Source organism: Myzus persicae, unplaced genomic scaffold, assembly GCF_001856785.1.
Source record: "Myzus persicae strain clone G006 unplaced genomic scaffold, MPER_G0061.0, whole genome shotgun sequence".
NCBI classification, from domain to species: Eukaryota; Metazoa; Arthropoda; class Insecta; order Hemiptera; family Aphididae; genus Myzus; species Myzus persicae.
The window spans coordinates 173,494-196,238 of NW_019103975.1; the positions used below are offsets into that span (position 1 = coordinate 173,494).

Genomic DNA, 22,745 nt, shown 5'->3' on the forward strand with positions numbered 1-22,745 from the left:
ATTTTAAATGGCGAAGGAGGTAACTGTTACGATTTACAGATTACTGATGTACAATTACTGATTACATTTATGTCGTGCTCGGTGAATTTGCTTAGGTAAACAGAACACAGGAACATAGAGTACGATAATATGAATAATTTGCACTGCCAACCAGTTGAGTTAGAATTGTGAAGTAGAGACTCTTCGTCTCTGCATTTTTAAGTAACATTATTAATTTGATTAAATATAGGTATAATAACCTACCTCATAGATAAATCATAATAATTTAATTGTTCAATTGTGTTAATCTATAAATGTAGGTCTTAAGTTCCTAGAACCTGTAAAATATAACTTAGAAAAGTTTATTTCTATAGATTCAAAAACAGCTGGTTCTCAAGATCGGTTGGCTTAGTGAGAATAGCTAACCAACTACTTCTTAATTTGATAGAATTAGGTATAAATATCAACAGCTACTTTTTTTTTTTAGAAAAAAAAATTTGCTATAGAAAATTAACACATTTTAACAATTTAACAATAATAATAATATAATATAATATATATATATATAATTATTATATTGTTTATCAACCTCCTGTAAGCATCAGGCTTGTGTTGGAGGTTGAGAGTTGCATATGTGGATAAACTTAGATAGTATAATATAATTTGTAAAACAGCAATTAAATACAAATTAAATAAAAGACATATAAGTACATAAAACATTAATAATTATTGGTTATAAATACCAAAATAAGAAATATGTCTAGATCACATGAAAAACATAAGATATGGGTGCTATATCAAGTAAACATCAATATAAAAATATATTTAAATACATTATAAATATAAAAAATAGATATGTAAAAATAATATATATGTAAAATATATAAAACTATTTATGCTGTTATGACATTTTCACGAGATAGACTTCATAAGCAATTGATAAAATTATCAAAATATGTCCCAATTTAAAAAGTTTAAAAAGTCCTGAGGGTTTGAGTGAAACAAATTTATTAAGTGATCAAAATAGAAGAAAACCGATAGAAAAAAAATTAAGTTAAGTTCCAACACTCTCGAATGAAGGAGAAAAAATGAAACTTACACCAGTTGAAGATATTAATGTTACAAAAAAATTAATCATCAGATTTGGCTCTGCTCAACTAAAAAAAAAAAGCAGCCATACAACTCAAATCTCAAAACCTTCCATAAGAGAAACTAATGCAATAGTATCTGGGTTTGAAGATATTAATAGTGAGAGTGCTCATGTTCACTGTTCATTTGATCATTCATATTTCATATGATACAATTTAAACAATACCATGTAGTAAGTACTAATATATGTTAATACTTGTACATAAATAATGATTTACAAATTTGACGGTGGTATCATTCATATGATACAATTTAATTACCAATTATCAATTAAACTAGTAAGTAGTAGAAAATACTAAATACTAATTAATGTTAATACTCATATTATTTAATACATAAATTATATTTTTCAAATTTGATGGTAGTCGGGTAGTATCATTAAGTCTATGATAACAGATATGACATATATATTTTGATAAAACTATTAAGTGATAACACATCCAAAAATTTGAAGGAAATCTGCAATAGTGCAATGCCACCATAGACATAATAGGTTATTTAATTGTCAGAATTCAAAATATTATGTCTACGAAATATGAATGAGACACTCTACACTCGTAATGAGAATATGAGATGCTCGTGTTGGTACGGGGCATGGGCTGGCATTCAGTTGCATAGTAGTTCCTCGTATTGCTTAATCCATGAAATTTTAGAGAAATGTCCGCGATAGTAACTTGTTTACGATGATAAAATTATCAATAATATTAGTGGTCTAGCTGGTTGGTTTTTGTTCAACACTCTAACCTTATTATTCTTGTTTAATATGCATCTTCCTGCCGGCGTCCGTTGTGTTTCGCTGAATTAGTATCGCTCCTTGCTGTAAGTATAAATTTTTTTCATCAAAATCCTTATGACCACACGCATTATAGTTATATGATAGGTATATCGATGTTGTAATAAAAACCATACATAAACGATTGACCTCTAGTAATATTTGTGCGGTCTTGTCCACTAAGATCATACCGCACACAAGGTAAGCCGTGTGTCTCTTTGCAATCTGAAAAAATATAATATTTTTATTTTCCTCGAGAATGACAGTTATTGTGTCTTATTGTTAATCATTAGTTTCGAGTAACTGTTTTGATCGATCGTCTTGAAAAATACTTGAGACGCTTTTGATAAATCCTTAGCTTCTGACTATGAATCATAATATTGTTGATAATAAATACTATAATAAGTAGTAGTAGTCTAGTACTATAATATTTATTATCCTTTAGTGGTCTTGCGACTACAGGTGTTGTTGAAAGGCAGAGGATGAGGTGTACTATCCACATGAATGCTAAGACCGTCGAATGTTGTATGATTTGATGATATATTTCAATTTAAATATTTTAATGACAACTGGTGAAATATTACGCTGTATTAAAATATCTGACTCAGAAAATTATTCGATGTGTTTAGAAATAATTTGCCTGACTCGAGTATTTTCTTACTCTAAAATAATAAAATCAAATGACAGACTGTCGTGAAGGTGCTCTAGCTCATCTGGTCAAATCACAAATGTACATGGGTTATTAGGGCTCTCCTATATAGGCCTACTCTCTACTTCTCCTAGCCCCCTCAATACGAGTATCTTTCCCACGGATGCTGCAGCTGTCTGTAGTATTCTCGGAAATGCCTATGGCCTGTACCTCGATGCGAGTGCGCATCCTGTGTAATTGCATTTTTGATTACCTACTGCGTATAGTGTTATAAAGTACTATTATAACTGCATTTATTACTTATTATTAGGGCTAGGGACTTCATGCCCTTAAAAACCTTAAAATATGCATGCATTTATGCCCTAAAGAATCAATAAATATGCTATTAAAAATATGCATTTAAAAAAAATGATATTCTTTTACAAAATCGTTAAGCCGATCATAAGGTTTTGGTTTAGGCATTTTTTATTATTTTATTATGGGCTCACTCGAAAGAAAAAAACACTTCACGACACCAAAATGCGAAGAACGCACGACACCAACTGTCAACTCTTGCTATTCTGGGGATCGTTTGGCCTCTATCTACAACCAGTCATAGTTTTTTTGGTATCATTATCGGCTTATCGCCTATCGGGAATCACGAGTGTGGTATACCGATAAATAACAATACAGTTATAATGATAGGCAAGAAAAACGCAAACATTAATTTTTGAATATTTATATCCCGTCCAGGAAATCTATTTAAAATACGATTTTTTTATAAAACTAAAAACTCACTTCTCGTATAAATAATGTTGTCAAACATGCACTAATAAAATGAAAAATGGTCAAATATGCACTTATAAATGAAATATGGTCAAATATGCAAAATATGCAACTATAAATTTTAAATATAAACTTGTAATGCTATGAAACAAATTTCTATTTTACTTAGCTATGTTTTTAATGATTATTTAAAAACATGCAAACTCCTAGAAGTCCCGAGCCCTACTTATTATGTTCCATATTTAATTATAAATAACCAGTGTCCCAATGGCTTGTTATTTTTGATACACCCCTGTAACTGTAGCATTATCAAGTAGTATTAAAAACTGTTCTTTTGAATCTTTTTCCCGTAGTTGAAGCACTATAATCATCACCCTACTTTATTACTTAGACCTGTTCTCCTTGGATACTTATTTATTATTGCACTTGGCCTACCCTCTTGGTTATTTGGTTGCGTAGGAATGTACTGTCGGTTATACTATAATTAGGTTAACGTTTGAAGCCAGTACATAACACAATTTATCCATCTTATATTATCAAGAGTTGGAAAAACAGTTTTTATTAAAAAATACACATCATTTCCCATTAAACGTGTTTTTACTAAAACTTGAATTTAAGTTTTATCTGAAATGAACTATAGGGAATATTAAAATTGAATTAACTCAAATAATATTTTATATTTCACTATGAATTTTGAAGTGCCACTAATAGGTTGATTATCATTTTCATTTTTTTCCTGCTCACACATTTTTATTGTACTGAATAAACGAAGATTGCTTATTACTTTTAAAAATAAATAATATATATGTAATGTTGTGAGGTAATGACAAAACTTAATTATTTATCTTTAGGCGTTTCTTTATTTTTACATTTTACAATAACACTTTATACTTGCGAACAGAACATAATGAATGAATAAATCATCATAAAAGTGAGGTTAACTTAAATATTAATTGTAATAAAATGTTGCCAATATCATAACAATCCTTAATCCTAATTTTAAAACATCATTTAGCAAACATAATATTGTTACAAACTTCAATATAAATATTTTTTAAATAATCATATACTTAATATTAACAAACAATTTCTTTTCTTATTTAATAATACATTTATTACTTATTATTTTTCATTTATTACAAATCTAAACGTTTGGGTGACTTTTTGTCTCCAACAGGCCTAACGTTTTTTGTTTCACTTCTGGTAGACTTAATTCATTATTAATATTAACATCTGTAATATTTTGTTTCCCTTTTTCATCTTCACTAGCTTCCTTAATTTCTAGCTCTTGTGTGTTTTTTTTATCTTTCTTCTTTTCTTTAATTTTCTCTACAAACTCTTTTTCATAGTTTTTTTTATTGTCATTATACTTTTAAATTCTTCCAACTTAATTATATCATTTATATGCCTTCTCTATACTAATTCTTTATTCTCAAGTCTAACTATATAATTTCTGCTGCTTAACACTTCTTCTATCATTGCTTTTTCCCAATTTTTTTTATTTGGATTAGAAAAATCTCTTTCATAAGCTATATCTCCTTCATTGAAAACTTCATTTCTAATTTTTTTTTTTTTATAACTGTATTTTTCTTTATTTTTGAATGTCTTAGAAAATCTAAACTAGATTTTAATTTTTGCCCAAACATTAGTTTTGCTGAACATTCATTGGTTGTCCATTGTGGTGAGTTTCTATACTTGAATAAATATCTGTTTATTAATGCGCTCACAGTTACATTTTTAATTTTTTAAATTTTTTAGTGCCTTCTGTATCCCTCTTTTAAAGATTTAACTGCATTTTTAGCTGCACCATTTGTAGCAGGATGAAAAGGTGGTGATGTATAAAATATAATTCTATTTTGTTTACAAAATTCTATGAATTCACTAGAACGAAACTGTGGACCATTATCATAAATAATTTTATCTGGTAATCCAAAACGTCCAAAAATTTCCCACAATTTATCAATTGAATAAACACTATTCATTTTACTCATTTCTATAATTTCAGGTCACTTTGTAAATGCAACAATCCATACTTTTATATAATTTTTGTTATTTAATACAAAAAATCTTACTGAACTCTGTCTAAAGGACTTACGGCTTCTGCCCACTTAGCTTGTCTATCTACTACTGGACTAGATTGACATGATATACAGACTTCACAACTTTTTACATAGCTTTCTATTTTTTTGTCAAGTCCAGGCCACCAAAAATAAGATCTGGTCACTGCTTTCATTTTTGCAATACCTGCATGTGTGCTATGTGTCTCTTTTAATAAAAATATTCTCAACTTATCTGGAATAATTACCCTACAGCCCCACATAATCACACCTTTTTCAATATTTAGTTCACTTTTTCTAATAAAATAACCTTTATATTCTAATTCTACTTTTTCTGCCCCATCCTTCTTCAATCCAACTACAAACTTTACTTAATATTTTATCTTTCAATGTCTTTATTTTAACCATTGATAAATCTAAAGGTATCATTCCTTCCACAAAATCTATATAACTACTCATTATCATTTTCATCATTTTTTATTTCTAATGGTAAACGAGACAAACAATTATTTTTGCCTTGCACATATTTTAATTCATAGTTGAATTTTGACAAAAATAAAGCCCAACGTTGTAATCTGTTTGATGCCATACGTGGAATGCCATTATGTTCCCCAAATAATGCTTAGAATGGTTTGTGATCCGAACATAAAATGAACTTCCTGCCTAATAAATATTGTGAACAATTTTTTACACTCCAAAAAATAGCTAGAGCTTCTTTTTGTGTTACAGCATATTTTTGTTCAGCTGCACATGAACTAAGACAGCACCTATACCATACTCAGAAGCATTACACAGTAGTTTTACTTGTATTTCCGGATTAAAATGTACTAACACCGAATCTGATGTCTTTGCTTCTTTGGACTTATTAAAAGCTTCATTACATTGGTTTGTCCACTTAAACGTTACATTTTTTTTTAACAACTTATACATAGGACCCAACGTTGTAGACAAGTTTGGAATAAATTTTGCATAGTAATTATTCATACCAACAAAAGCTCTTACCTCTGTCACATTTTGTGATATTCTTGCTTTAACTATAGCTTTTACTTTTTCTATGTCTTTTTTCATTCCTTCACCATCAATCACATGTCCTAAATAATTTACTTGCTTTTGAAAAAAACAACATTTATTTACATTTAGTTTAAAATCTGCATCTAGTAATCTTTAAAAAACTTCTCTTAAATTGTTTAAATGATCCTCATCATCCACTCCTGTTACAATGATATCATCCAAAAAGTTCTTTACACCTTAAAAACCTTGTAGTACTTTTTCGATTACTCGCTGAAAAATTGAACAAGCTGGTTTTGTTCCAGACAGCAATCTCTTTACTTTATATATACCTTTGTGGGTACTCCATGCTAATAACTTTTGAGTATTTTTACATATTTCAAGTTGATTATAAGCATTTATAAAATCTAACTTGCTAAAATATTTTCCTCCTTGCAAAGCTACAAACAGTTCTTCGACTTTTGGTAATGGGTAGTTTTAATTTTCTAAATGCTTGTTTATAGTTGTCTTATAATCTGCACATAATCTTACTGTACGATTTGGCTTTATCACAGGCACTAAAGGTGTACCCCACTGGGCATTTTCCACTTTTTCTAAACGTTCAAGTTCACTTTCAACTTTTTCAATATGCGCGAATGGAATAGACCTGGGCTTACAAAAAACTGGCATAACTTCTTCTTTTATTTTTAAGATAATTTTCTGTTGTTTATACTTTCCTAATTTACTTTCGAACAATTCCTTAAATTCTTTTAACAATTTTTGAATACCAAAATATAAATTATTTACTGTGATATTTGATACATTTACCAATTGTTTATCAAATAAACTCATTAAATCTCTTCCCAATAGAGCTCTACATCCATTTTCTACTATTAGTAAATTACACTGTTCTTTCTTATTCTCATACTCCATATCAACCATAACCTCTCCAACTGGATTTATTATTCCACCATTGTAAGTTTTTAATTTAATTAAACTGAGAATGACTTCTAATTCAGACCCGAGTTCAGACCAATATTTGTTGTATAATTTAAAAGGTATTATAGATCTCCCTGCCCCAGAGTCTAACTCCAAGTCTATGTTTATTTTTTCAATTTCAATTTTTGCAAAATATGGTTTCACACTCTTTTGATAACCTACTTTTAATTGAAACATTTCTATTGATTCTGACTCAGTTTTTACTTCTACATAGTGGTCTTTGGATTTATTTTTACACATTTTAGCTAAATGTCCTACTTTATTACAAATTTTACATTTATAAGTTTATACTTACAATTACTAAACATATGATTACTTAAGCCACATGTAAGACATTTTCCTTGACCTGATCCTTTACTGTTGTCTGAAAATACTGTTGGTTTCTTCTTATTTCGCATTTGCCTATTTTAAGGTGCTCCAACTTTTTTCTGGACATCCTTTGCTCCTCTCCATTTTTAAATTTTTTGCACTTTCACTGGAACAATTGGTTGTATAGCATTGCTAATTCTACAATTTTGTTTAGCTCTTTAGATATATCTTCTTCGCATAAATGGTCTTTAATTTGTCCATTTCTCATACCCATTATAAACTTGTCTCTAAGAACATCAATTAGTCCTTGTCCAAATTTACATATTGTTGCTAAATTTTTTATTCTTGCATACCAATCCTTCACATTTTCATTTGAATTTTGTCTTAAAGTATAAAATTCTTCTCGCTGTCTAGAGACTGATACTTAAGGAGAGAACCGCCTATCTAATACAGCACATAATTCTTTATATGGTCTTTTGGATGGTATTATGGGGTCACACAAATCTTTAAGTGTCTTGTAAGTTTTTTCCCCAATACATGTAATTAACAATAGTACTTTGAGTTCCTCCTGTATTGTGTAACTAAGAAAAATTGTTCCATTCTTTCTTGATAAATTGACCAATTTCCATCCATTTGGAACTCCGCCAATGATCTGATCACACCCTTCATCTTTTGGTTATGTTCACCTTGAACTACCTTTTTAGTTTTTACTGCAGGTAGTACGTCACATTGACGATCGTCTGGTTTTCAGACTCTTGTTCGTTACAGCCTTTTATTAGTTTGATGATTTGTGTTTGAACGCTTCATATTTGTTTTATATCTTCGTCACCATTTGTAATGTCGTGAGGTAATGACAAAACTTAATTATTTATCTTTATGTCTTTCTTTCTTTTTTCATTTTACAATAACACATATATTTGTGAACAGAACACAATGAATGAATAAATCATCATAAAAGTGAGGTTAACATAAATATTAATTGCAATATAATGTTGCCAATATCATAACAATATACATGGTGCAAATGTACGTCTAAGTATTCTTTAAAGTGTGTTCCACATAAGCCAACCAAATGTGTACTTTGGTTTTTGAAATATTAGTAGGTACCTATGTTCTAAAATCAAATTTCTAAGACTCTCCAGCTAAAAAAATTATTTCTAAATAAATTAACAATATTTTTTATCAGTCATCCCACATTTACACTAAGATGATTATTAACACATTTTATTGACCCCAAATAAAACAAGATAATGTGGTACTTAGTCCATAAATTCTGTTTTAGTACCTGTCTGGTCTATTTAGAATTTATTTATCATACACCTAGAAAATTATAAAACTTATAGATAACAATGTAAAACTCAAGTCTCCATTTATTAATTTTTGAGTTACAATAATAAAACAAGAATTGTTGTATTTTTTTTAAATATCCAATTTTGTCAAAATTTAAGATTGTCATATCAAAATAAAAAAATTAATATTTGCGGTATTTTCAATATTTTTAAAATGCTATAAGTAAAAATATGTGTAATCTTGTTCTAAATTTTCAAGCTGTTACCGAGTATAAATATTTTTATTAATATTTTTATAATTATTCATTTTTTTATATAAAGGTACCTAACTAAGTTAAGTTACATTTATTTTCTTGTGAACATGCAACTTTTACAAGTTTGTAAAAAAAGAAAAGTGACTTTTAGCTTCAAATTTAACTTACATTTTCTGTATCAACTTAACTTTACGAGTTTTAAAAAATTAGTTAGCTTGCCCCTAGACTCGCCTCTAAGCATGTGTATTCAATAGGCATCAATTTTTTTTGTATCTAGATAGCCTACAATATTGAAAAACTTGGTTTTTGTCAATATCTTTTTTTAGGATTAATGTGGTGCAAAATTACCTGTTTTGGATTTTTTTAAACATCTTATTAAAATGAAAAATAAAATATTTTATTATTTTATAAATTATAAATTATACTATTTTCTTTTAATTTGTCTAAAATATTTTTGTCACTTGTACTTAAATAGAAAGCATTCCGTGCTTGTACTGAAATAGCTTCTTCTAAATATATTTATCATAATTATTCATAAGGGCTACTATTATGTTATAATATACTCATTAATATGTTTCCAAGAAGACAATTTGAACATTATTTTGTTATTAACTATCACTTTATATTTGTGCTAAATAATTTTTAAGCATAATTTTAATGAGTATTTTTCTTTTCAGATTAGTTACATTTATCAAGTAATTTACATTTTTTAAAGACAAAACTAAAAGGACCAATAGGAAAAAAAATGGATCATATTATTCAGTATAATACAACAATGAGTACTAATCTTAGTGGATCAGCTTTTGATACTATTTTATATAATATCAAAATGGAATATGAATCACTTTTTAATGATGAATCAAGTGATTTAGAAGATTCTGGCAGTATAGATTATAAGTTTTTTCATAGTATAGATAAAAAACAACGAGATGAAATGTGTGAATTTGCCTCTACGTCTTCTGAAATGGATGTCTATGTTTCAGAATCAAATTTACTGGTAACTACCTTAATGTATTTTATTTACTTTAAATATATAACATTACTTTATTTAATTATATTTACTATACATACCTATTTTTTATACATTTTTTCTAATACAATTTTGAACACTGTTTTTTTACACAGGGACTTTCAGATACAGAATTAGTTGACGGTAAGCCTTATTTATAAATGATGATATTTTCTTTTCTTTAACAATCATTTTGGTCTCTTAGCAGCTTCCACTAAACTTTCACCTATCCCTGTTAAGGCCTTAGAGAGTTCTCCAATTTTTCCAACTTATTAATAACTCTGATATCCTGCTTTATCATATCCAATCATTGTTGTTGATGCATCTATGGTCTTTTACCAGATACATTTTTGATCATAACTTTTAAGTATTACTTCAGCCAACTGAAGTTGGCCTAACCCAATTCGGCCATTTGGCATGTAAGAAAGCCTGATATTTTTTGTTGCCTCTTTTACTTATTCATAATAAAAAAAATTGCTCTTAACATTTCTCATTTTTTGGTTTCATCGATGTTACATAAACAACATAATCTATTACAAAATTGTTTCTTTTAACAATGCATATAATGTGTATGAAAAAAATTAATTTGGTTAACTTAACAATTCCTTCTCTTTTTTAAGTAAAAACCCGGAAATGTCTGCTGTCTTTCTGGTTTTTAGTGCACCTCTTCAATGAGTGTTGTAAATAATAATAGTATATTAAATTTGAATTCAAATTTAGCAATCATTATTTATTTAGCATTTATTTCTAAGGATATTTTTCAGTTTATTTATAATTATTACCTACTAAAAGTAATCTGGGTTTTTAATAATTTTCCAACGTTTTATCCAGGCAAATAACAAGTTATCAGTTGCAATAAGCTGACTCTTACGTGTCTACTAAATGGCCGTTTCGTCGAAAACATCCCTATTGTTATTTTGTCATCGCGCGGTGTCTTGGTAGAGTAGAGTAGATCCAGGATTCTAGAACACTATACCTTTCGGTAGTTCAGGTTAATTGTATGTCTTATTCGGTTCTGATGAAGGACTCTGAATTGACTATCGATCACGGTTATCTACTAAGGTTGGAGCTCGCTACTATGTTCCCCATGTTATAGCCGTGTCGAAGTGGCGTAACTAGTGAACTAAAAGAGCTAGTAGTAGTTGGCCCGGTTTTAATATATAATGAATAGGACAAACAACTTTTTTTTTATTTAATATTTATAAACAATTGTGTTCTAATAAATAAGTTAGTTAATTTTAATAATGAATTTTATTTTTTATAGAATAGATGACTTTAAATTTTTAATTACTATAATAAAGTATTTAAAAACAAAATATTACGCGAGTATTGTGATAGAAAATTGATATCACGTTTTCCCTCCAAAAACGAGCAGATAGTATTCCTCGATATTTATTATTTTTTCGAGTATTTGTGTTAGTGTCGTTTGTGTCTTTGTTTTAATTACGAGATTACCTATACTTGGTAGCATAAGATTAAAGATTTATAAAATGGTCAAATGTTGCGTGGTTGGGTGTACTTCGGGGTATAAGAGTAACACTGAAAAAGTTCACCAATTTTGTGTGCCGAAAAATGAAGATCTCCGAATAAAGTGGGCAAAAGCAATACCTCGAAAAGATTTGGTATTTACGAAAAATACATATGTTTGTGACAAGCATTTTAATGAAAATCACATAATAAAGTTTTGGTCTTCGGGTGATGTTAAAGTAAGTTACCTAATATTTGTGATTTTTTTTTTAGATTTTATCATCTAAAGTATTTATTTTTAATTTATATTAGATTCCATACAAACAATGGAGACTTGTCGAAGGAGCCATTCCTACTATTTTTTATGGTCCCTCATATCTTTCTAAAAAATATGTTACACCTAGAAAAATTAGAAAAGCTTATTTTATAAAAACCTAATTTACAGACTTATCTGTTAATTAAATAATTCAAACCAGGTTGAACCAATGAACAATTTAACATTCAACATTTTTACTTAGAACAATTTTTTACAGAACTTAACTGCTTTTTTGTTTAAGTACAAAACTACAATCTATTGTATGTTTTACATGTAAAAGTCGGGTCGACTACTACTAGCGCTTTTAGTTCACTAGTCACACCACTTGTACATGTGATAACGTGCCGTGCTCCAACCTTAGTAGATAACCGTGCTATCGATCAAGTATGATTTAAGGAGTGACAGTGGCTCAAGTAGTTTAATGATAAATTCCATGTACCATACTTTGTCAAAAGTCTTAGCTACGTCAAGGAACACTCCATGGCAGTATTTTTTTGTCAAGAGATATGCTAATAACATTAATGATGACATGATGGACTTGATCAATTTTTCAAACTTTTTTGCTGATTCCTAACTGTAAGATAACGTGATTTCTCTATGATTAGACTTAGACGTTTAAGTAGAACTTTTTCTAAAAGTTTAGACATACTTTGAAAGGATCATATCAGTCGGTGTAAGGTGACATCTTCCTATGTTTTTCCTGGTTTGAGCTACATGATCACTTGTGTCCATTTTCGTTGTTTGTTACGTATTTCGTGCGAAAAATAGCATTGTATATCGTATATGGCGTGAGAAACTTTGGAAGCTCTGAGTAGTTTTGGACTAATTTCAGCAAAGTCTGATGCTTTTTTGAAGTTAAAGTTATTTACTTTAGTTACTTAGAAATGCTTAACGGAGTGAAATATTTTATTTTTTCACGTGTATAATTAAACTCTGAGTCTATGGAGCTATATAGAAATACTCGGTTTTTACTTGTTTGCTGTATTCCCGGGCTCCGGGTGTCGTCTTCCTTACGATGGGCGATACCTGAACAGTTTTCATGTGCCTTGTGACTTTCCATAACGAATTAATTGTTTTTCTCCGTTACTCAAGTATGATTTGAACATTGCATTTCTTTGATTTTGTAATTTCGCTTACAAGGGTCCATTAAGTTTTATCCGGTTTGTTGCTGTGTACTAATACCATATTCTCCTCACTTCTCACTTTGTTGGACCATTTTTTTTATGTTCAATGGTTAGGTAATCTAGTACCTATTGGAGCTGCTATTTTCGCCGTATTAACAATGCCATTGGTTAATTTGTATTACTGCAATTTCAATGTCTACTATTGTTCTTAGTCGAGTTGAAAAAGTTGTAGTTTCATCGAAGTTAATTCTGAATAGGTCCCAACTTGTTATTTTGTTTTCTTTAGTTTCACTATTACTATTGTTAATTTGAGTTTAGTGAGAAAAGCACGGGGATGTGAACGTCACTTAGCTCTGCTAGCTCCATAATTTTATTAAGTTCTTTTCCTCACGTGGAAGTCAATAAGGTCAGGTAATTTATTTGGGCCATTCAGCTAGTAGGTCGGTTTTCTAGTTGAGATGAATTGTGTTTTATTTGTGTTTGGTATAAACAATTCATGCCCTTTGGTGGTGATCAATCTCGATGCTTGATATTATAATTTTCTCCATCAATACTATTAATCTGTTAAAAATCTACTTTATCCTGGACAATACATAGTAAAGATAATAAGATGTCTTCTTTATTTCTTTAATGTGGACACTAGTCCAGATGAAAATATTATTGAGGGTTTTTATCAAGTTCGCAGTGCTTAATTAACTATTTTATTATTACTGCAGTTCCTCCATGACCGCGATTTCTTGGATGTTCTCTTATATATATCTGATAGCCACGTCATTCGGAACGGTCCTTGGTGACTAGAGGGTTTTCTGAAATTAAAGGTATGTTAATTTGTTCATAATTCATTTCTTCTACGTTTTGGTTTTCGGCTGGTTTTTTTAAGCCTGTCTTATCTAATATTATTTTGTTAGTGTTGACACTGCTGACACTACGTCAGACACCGATTATATATAATTTTGTCTGTTGTGCATTGGTTGAGTGTGTGGACCCTTTTGTTTTTCTTTCGTAGAATAAGCCATCAACAAGCGGAGCACCCTTTCTAATTTACAGCTTGTGCTTCACCACAATTTCCACATTTTATCTATGATTTCTTAAACTTAAGGTAATTTATGTTATTATGTTTTTCATTACACTTTAGTATTTTAAAAGAGGTTTTGAATGTGACCAAATTAGAATCAATTTTCATTCTTTTTTGTGATAATACTCGTTTTTAAAATCATTAATATGTTTGTTGTTTGCTTGTGGATCCTTATCATCAAAAATTAAGTATCTTCATATTTTTAGGGTTGTTTTTTTTTTTAATTTGAATGTTCGTAACTATTTTTTTTTAATGTCTAATTTCTTGAATTTCCTGTCTATACAATAATAGTAGAATAAGTAAATGTGAATGAACGAATATAAAATGAGGTGGTGGGAAAAAGACAATGAGTAGGAGTTTCACATTAGAAATTTTCACATGGATGGTGATTTAGGGAGAGATAGTAATAAACACTTAAAGTTTGATGCGCGTTGAGAAGATTTCTGGGTCATTCGCGTTTGAGGCGATTTGTAACGTATAATACAAAGATTGGATAATTCGCCTTTAATGTCCCAGGGATCGGTTTCAAGTTGTAATCCACGAATTTATCCCCCAAAGCTTTTATTTCTATCTTAAGTTGATATTTGTGATATTCAACTTTTTGCTCTTTCTTCAGGTACTTTTATAATTCATCGAAAATGTTGGTCGTCACCCGTTAGTATCTTAACTTCACCATTTAGATAAAGTTTTTATTTGTTTGTTTCTGATGTCCGTCAGGTACTTTGAGTTATAAATTAATCATTGGGGGTATATTGTAAATGTTGATAGAATTTCTCATGACTTCTTTTGTCACTTATTGTTGTTTTTAGAAGGGCTCAACATTTTTTTAGAGCTTCCAGTTCCTGTTCTGTGTGCAAAAATGCTACTAATTTACAGAATGGCAAAACATTTTATGTGAATAAGATAAATATTTTTTGTAACAAAATAACTAAAATCGATATTTTTTATTTGAATACTTTGGTAATATAAATTTAAAAATAATTGAGCTTTTAAATTATAAATATTTTTTAGGAACAGATTATTTTGATTTTTTTTTTTACGTTTTCTTAAATTCTTAAGCCCTAAATATTTTAACTCAAATGGGTCCACAATCTAAACATCAATTTTTAAATACAAAATATTTTGGGATTGGTGAATTCCAAATTAGATTATTTGATACCAGATCATCTTGAAGACCTGAATATTTAAAATTTAGTAATGTTTTATTGTCTATAAATAGTATGATAAAAATATATATTAATTTCTTTGTAAAATTATTACATTCCTTGCTTGGCTTAAAATCTAAAAAGGCAGTAAATACTATAGCAATTTATGTTTAAAATGTTCATCAGCTCTCATAATTTTCACTGCTGCCAAGGGTATATTTAGAAAAAAAAAATTGTTAAATATTTTATTAACGTTAATCAGACATATTATTTACTATGGTAGTAGAGTAATAGAGTATTTATATTTTTAATTAGGTAAAATTATAAGTGCGTTTACAAGTTCTTCATCAACTACATTGCCCTCAACGTGAGTATCTTTAAATTTAATCATTGGCTTATAATTAATATGTTGGAAATTACTGATTATATTTGCAAAATAACTTTAGTTCTGATAATCTGTTAGTTCCTAATATAGTATGTTGTTTTGATATTTTCAGGCGAAAATCACCAAAATTAACACCATATACTTGCCTTGAACATTGTTTTTTGTGTGATGATATATTTCGTATACTTGACCGTCATTTACATATTGGCCAGATACGAAGTATTGACAAGCAAAATGAATTTTTAAAAAGTAAGCGTTTAAGATCTTTTAATTTAAATATATATGATTTGATTTATCATCTTATTTTACAATTTTCGATATAAAATTTGTTTTTCCTATCACATAAAATGGTTTTGTAATTGTGTGCTACATGTTTCTTTATACTTATGGTATAATTATATTTATTTTTCTTAATTACAGATAATAGCTGTTCGTGGGCGGGGGAGGGGGCCTATTATTTATTTTAATAATATGAATCATTTGATAATAATATTTACTATTAATAAGATAAATTAGAACAAATGTTAATTAAAAAATAGACGAATAGGCATTCATCTAACGTAGGCAAGTTATGGTCTAACGTGTGATCTACCATAATATTTTAGTGATTTACGGGATACAACAAACACAGATTTTATTTTTAAATGTTTATTACACATAGTATTACATATGATGTAGATTTTACTATTTTGTATATTTATTTAAAAATGTCTATTACATATATTACATTTAACGTTGATTTAACTATTTTATTCACAGCATACCTTTTTAATATCATTGAATGTTTTGTAAGTAGTTCATCTTTTTCATTTATTGACCTGTACTAGTCCTCTGCCAAATACCTGTGGAACTTTTACGGTGTTGTGCCATTCATTTTCCTCTATAGGTATCTTCAATTTCAAAATCTACCCCACACTTTTGGAGTATTCGGTTATAAGATCGATGACGTTTTTAGAGTGATTTCTGTGTAATGAATGAAACTAATATATTTAAAACAAGTATTCAGCTTCCATTCATTGCATACAATCGTTGTTCCAAGAAAAACCAATTGGAATGAGCGTCTTTCTTACAGCATAATTCGAACACCCAAGGTTCCTCAACTCTTTGTCCATAACTTCGTTATTTAATTTCATAATTATTAACATTTTCTTTGTCAGAATCCGAGTATTTATTACAAATTAGGAAACATGAAAAAACTTAAGTAACCCTATCAATTATTTATGTCAAAACTGATTTCTACATTTATGTGATGTAGGTACATGATAAGTTAATGATTTTCACATGTTCATTTATAAGGAAAAGTAACACCTAAAAAACACCTAAAAACTGTTTATCAATATTACAATAATATCAGTTATCATAACATCTCCCTTTTATAATATTTTTAAGAACTAACAATATAGATAATATTGCATTATTTAGCAAAATTTAAGTGCAGACAATAAAGGTTATCTTTTAATTGATTTATAGTCTAATAGGTTTTTTACCATTCTTTCTTTATGGGTTTTAAAATTTGGGTTTGTTACTATCCTTATTTATCCTTTTATACTTCAACTACTTTTTTAAAATTCCTTTCATCATTAACCATAATGGCATCATCACTTTCATCCAAACTCAAATCGTAGTAATTTTTTTTCATAAATATTATATTTAGCCTGAGAATTTTCCCTTTTCATCCTTGTGATCTTGTCCAATTTGTCTTGTAGCATATGTTAATTTGGTTTAAATTATTTTGAAACATTTATGTATTCAGGAATTGTATGTTATATTAGTGGTTTTTTTATCTTACTAATACTAAAATTTTTTACATATTTTATTTAAATGTTTTTATTAATTTAATAGGGTTTCTCCTAGGATATTTTAATACAGGTATACTATTTTTATTAATTTTAATTTTAATTTCATCTAGAAATTGTCCAACTCCAGTGAATATATCAATTTTCTCATTAACAACATTTTATTTTTATTTTCAACTTGTGTACTTATTTACCTTATTAAATTTGTATTTCAATGTCTTGCAATCTCTAAATCCAAGTATAAAGTTATAGTCAATAATTTCAAAAACAACATTTGCCTTATATTTATCATTTTCAAACTATATTAATATTACCCTGCAATTTCATTGTGAATTCACCAAATGTTTAAATAATTTTTTTACTTTTTCCTCCCAATTGCTCTGATTAAATTTTTTCATAGGTATTTCTATTGGCATCACATTTAAGTATTCTCCTTTGTCTTAACCCTATTACTACATTTTACTTATTCTTCATTTGTACATTGTCTGTCCTGTTCAGTTGCTTGACAATATCAAGACTTTATCAAGATCCAGATCTTCAAGAAACAATTTTTCTTGAAGGTCTCTGTCACTGATATCATCAAGGATGATCTGTATTCGCAACAATTTGTCCTCTATTTTCCCAGTTACAGTTTTTTATGATATCTTTCGGGTCAGCATGAAATTTGTATCAAAGTCACTCGAATCCTGTTTTCTCATGAAAAATGTTAGATGTTCCATTACTTCGTTTCGCCATAGTATACTGTACCCTTCTAACTTTTCAAAAATAATGTTAACAGTTTCTTCGGTTGGGTCAATGTTAAATGTTCTTTATATCTTAACTCCATCACTGCCAAATAAATTTAATAAACTTTTTACCTGTATTTTTTCTGGTTTTGCCATTGTTTCCATGGCTTCAAAAAATACCAAGACTTCCTACTTAAATAATTTATAATTTTCATTTCCAGTTTGTTTTAAACATTCTAGTCCGTTCAATTCCATTATTGAAGATCTTACTTGGAACACTTTAGTTCACTTAAATTGTATCTTATTTTATCATATTAAATTCTGTACTGGGTCTGATCAAACAGTTGTCTGCCTTTTTCCCTAAATAGTATGGGTACATAAATTCTTAGAAGACATATTTTGTTTATACATTTATATTTTTAAATATTTGATACTTAAACGATTTTAGTTGAGCCATCCTTATGCATGGATTCATGCATTTGTGAATTTTGTTGGAGATATCTGGAAAAAACTTACAAATCCATTAGGATTGAAAGAATGAAGAATGAAGAAACATTTGATGAAAAAAAGTATAGATTGTTAGAAAGATGGACTGTGAAAAAAAAAGGATCAAAATATAGATCTCAGGCTAGGAGATGTTCAATATATTTCTGCTCTCAAACTTACTGTCATAAAATGGATGTGAATGAGTATAAAAGTATTGAAAAAATGTTATCATTGTTTGAGCCTTGTCGTGTAAGTAAATAATATTGATGTTGTGTTCAATTAATTATTGTCTTTAATAATTATTAATTTGTATTTTAGTTGGTTTTTGTTAAATCCAAAAAACAAACTCCAGACTTCTTGAAATTTCCCTTTTGTCTTTGTCAAGATCATAAGGCCATGGTAAATATGTTTAAAATATATTACTGACTACTTACTTAATATTGTTCTTGAACACAGTTTAATATGATTGTTTTTTCTTTAGATCATGGTAATGTCATCATGTCAAATATGTAGTTGCATATTAAATGAACCATTTAATACTGCTGACTGGTCAATGTATGGAATTTGGAATTGGGTATTGTTTGAAAATAATCTTCCTTTAACGCTGCAACGTGGTATGTTCATATGTATGACTTGCAGAGGACACATTTCTAAGTCCAATCCCAGTTTCCCGACTAAGGATTTGCAATTTTTATGGGAATATATCACTATGAGGTAAGACTTATTTTATAGAAATATATTCATCTTTATTATAATATTAAACTCAATTAAATTTCAGCAATACAATTCGTTTAAAATTATATGGAAAATCACAGCATAGTTTGTTCAATTTATGTCAAGGATCAACGTATGTGACATCTCCCATTATTGTTCCTAAGATTCAAGAAGAAAAAGAATTTCTTTGTTCATTAAAAGTTAAGTTTTCTGATCCTTTGATAACTGCAACTTATCATTATGAAGTTGACTATGATGAACATGATACAGAATCAATAACATGCACTGCATTATTAAATGTAACTGAACAAAATCCAGTTTTACCCAAATTAGAACCACAAGATGGTTATCATGAAGGACTTGATTTTATTTATAATATCTAATTATCTGAAAATGAAGAGATTAATCCATATCCAAGAATTTTTGATAATAAATCACTTCAAAATCTATTAAAAGTTGCCAATGTAGAAATAGCTATAAACGAGATCAGAGATTTTTGATACCAGTTAAGTTGTTAGTGGGTACAATGAAATAAAAATAATCAAAACTATCTAAATTCTTATAGTATAATATGTTATGTTGCCCAAGATAAAAACATCATAAGCCTAAAGGAAGTTAATCTATGTTTGATAGAAATAAGTACAATTCATAAAACTGTCAATTTAAAGAGACTGACAATAATATTATATTCATGTATTGCAATAATAGAATCACATAATGTGATGTCCAATTCTATGGTATTGTACATTTTAATGGAAGGATAAAGTAAATTGGATCAAGTGGTGACGATAAGCAATCCTGTTGTTTATCTTTACGCAATGATAAAAATATTAACAAAAACATTTTTTAAAATTTTGAAAATGATTCTGATTATCAAGAGATTTATTACTTAAAAGTATCAGATATTATAATTGTGCCAAAAGATATAATTTATGTTGATGATTTACATTTGGTGATAATGAACTTTACATACTTCAAGAATATTAAATATGCTCCTATAACTCATGGAAAACTTATGAATGTTTTACAACAGAGAACTGGTTATTCCCGAAACAGCCAATGAATTTTCTAAAGACTTAAAAAGAACAAAAAATAAACGTTGTACAATTGTTTTGGTGCCCCTAATGACCGTATCCATGCCTCAAAGCCAAACTTCTTACATCAATCATCACACCTAATTCAGTACAGCAAATAGTTATCAGCTGTGTTAAACTATTTACAATCCAAGATATGACTACTTGTAGTTCAAACACAAATATCAAAATATACCACTCAACAAATTAGAGGAATATGATTACCGGTTGCAATAAAAAAAAAAACATTAGGTAAAAGTTAAGTTATCCTCTGCCAATGTAAACTAAAGGGCAACCAACTCAAAACTTTCTTTTCTTTTGTCTTTCCCAGTTTCTCTATGGCTGACTGATTTTATAGCATATATTTTAATGATTGTATACACTATTTGTGAAGTCTTAATATAAAATCTTTTTAATTTCCACATATAGCAAGATGAATTTAAATAGATTATATTAATTAAAATCTAGTATTATAATTATAATTTTTATTTTTTTTATTTTTTTTTTGGAAATTCTTAAAAATGAAAACATCTATCGATGTACTTTTAAGTTTTAAAAGATTGAATAATAAATTACTAATTATGAAAGAGTTGTGTAATTTATTTTCAATAGCAATTATTTTTCTTGTATTTGAAATTGAATTGCTGACTGATTTTACTACATATTATATTTTAAATTAGTATGTAAGATGAACACAAAATTGAAAATAGATTAAATGTTAACATTAAAGATATTCATGGCAACAATTATAAATTATAATATATAATATAATCCGCGCCGTGAAAGAACTATACAGATCGCACATCCAAATGACTGCATTCCCGCCATCCTATGCGAAATTTCTATGCGGCAGATAGTCTGTGAGTACAGCCTCTCAAGTAGCACAATAGAAAGCACTCGCTGTATTGAGTGTTGAGGAGTTACATACCTTCTAAATTCAAATAAATGAAAATAGTTATAATAATTAGTGAAAAAATTAGGACGTGGAACAGGAACAAGGCACTTTACTCTTTAAGAAGTAACGGTATTTGTCAAACGATATCCTGTAAAAATGTTAGTACTTACTTCATTCTTAGTGTCTACCGCTGCCAATAATTTGCCGAACTGTTCAGATAGCAAGCACTCGCTCTTGTAAAGTTGTGGAGGAAAAAAACCTTTTTGGTCGGCCGCCGTATTGGTTCTCTCTTGGCACTGTATATTATTTATGTTATAATAACTTATCTGAAGGCTGGTAACTATAGCTTAACCGGTGGAATTCTGCAGTTGAGAAAATCTATTATCAGCCGGTTAGTGTTAATCGACACTTAACTTGATATTGTATTTTGTAAGAACGGAATCTATATTTTATGATAATAAATATTGTCATTTATTTTACTATTTGACTCAAGATTAGACATATGTTTTTTTTTATTTATTCTATAGGACATTTTAACATGATTTATAATTACAATTAAATTAAGATTTGGAGGTCGTGTTGGTTTTCGTTTCACCTAATAGTGGGTTATTATTCTTAATATTTCATTTTGGAGAATTTTAATAATTAGGATATGTCGACCCAGGCATAAGGAAGACACAAGATAAAATTAATTTTATTAAAAAAAAAAATACAAAACGCCATTGTGTGTTATTTTCAAACATGGAAAAATGTTCATGAATTTCTAACTCAAAATAATTTAAAAAATGTCTTGATTTTTCTGAATTTTGTCAAATTACAATTATTTCAGACCTTTATAAAAGTTGCTGTGAATTTAAGAATAACTTTTTTTTATTGACAATGGTGAAATAAAAATTGAATTTTTCTTATGTCTTTAGATAAATATAAATTTTTTAAAAATTGTGCGGTGTATAGAATGTACTTATGTACTAATATAATGCTCATAATAACATTCGGCGAAAATTCCATGTACTTACGGTTATTTTTTTAGAGTTAAAAAACAAAATCTATTCGGTCAAAAATATTAGTTTTGAGTAAAAAAAAACTGATTTCCTTAAATTGTTTTGATTATTCCCGGCGTTTTTAAGAACAGGTACTGAAATTCAATTTTGACCTCCTGAATTAACCAACTAAATTTCCCACTGGAAGTGATACTGAAGTTGAAAATCAAAACTGTGTACACAAATTTTTTTTTAAAAAGCACACATAGTAAAATCAATACATAGGTAGGTACTTACGTAGCTCCGCTGTCTTTAAAAAGGTGTTTATATATTTTTTAGATTTTAG

The 22,745-nt window shown here is 28.5% G+C and overlaps 2 protein-coding genes across 2 annotated transcripts; both read left to right on the forward strand.

The window, feature by feature from the left end:
• The first annotated feature begins 1,622 nt into the window (after positions 1-1,622).
• Positions 1,623-20,093, forward strand: LOC111037094. Its single transcript, XM_022319468.1, has 9 exons — positions 1,623-1,947; positions 9,887-10,206; positions 10,335-10,362; positions 15,661-15,712; positions 15,843-15,979; positions 18,700-18,986; positions 19,056-19,136; positions 19,219-19,451; positions 19,516-20,093. The coding sequence occupies exons 2-9, from the start codon at positions 9,955-9,957 to the stop codon at positions 19,832-19,834; spliced, it is 1,389 nt and encodes a 462-aa protein (XP_022175160.1). The 5' UTR covers positions 1,623-1,947; positions 9,887-9,954; the 3' UTR covers positions 19,835-20,093.
• On the forward strand, positions 11,483-14,255 carry LOC111037095. The gene is made up of 2 exons (XM_022319469.1): positions 11,483-11,924; positions 11,998-14,255. The coding sequence occupies exons 1-2, from the start codon at positions 11,709-11,711 to the stop codon at positions 12,121-12,123; spliced, it is 342 nt and encodes a 113-aa protein (XP_022175161.1). The 5' UTR covers positions 11,483-11,708; the 3' UTR covers positions 12,124-14,255.
• Positions 20,094-22,745: the final 2,652 nt, after the last annotated feature.

Coding starts and splice junctions, on each gene's coding strand:
- LOC111037095 (XM_022319469.1), top strand. CDS start 11,709: ATGGTCAAATGTTGCGTGGTTGGGTGTACTTCGGGGTATAAGAGTAAC. Junction 11,925..11,997: donor GGTCTTCGGGTGATGTTAAA/GTAAGTTACCTA, acceptor AATTTATATTAG/ATTCCATACAAACAATGGAG.
- LOC111037094 (XM_022319468.1), top strand. CDS start 9,955: ATGGATCATATTATTCAGTATAATACAACAATGAGTACTAATCTTAGT. Junction 18,987..19,055: donor CATTGTTTGAGCCTTGTCGT/GTAAGTAAATAA, acceptor TTTGTATTTTAG/TTGGTTTTTGTTAAATCCAA. Junction 19,452..19,515: donor TGGGAATATATCACTATGAG/GTAAGACTTATT, acceptor ATTAAATTTCAG/CAATACAATTCGTTTAAAAT.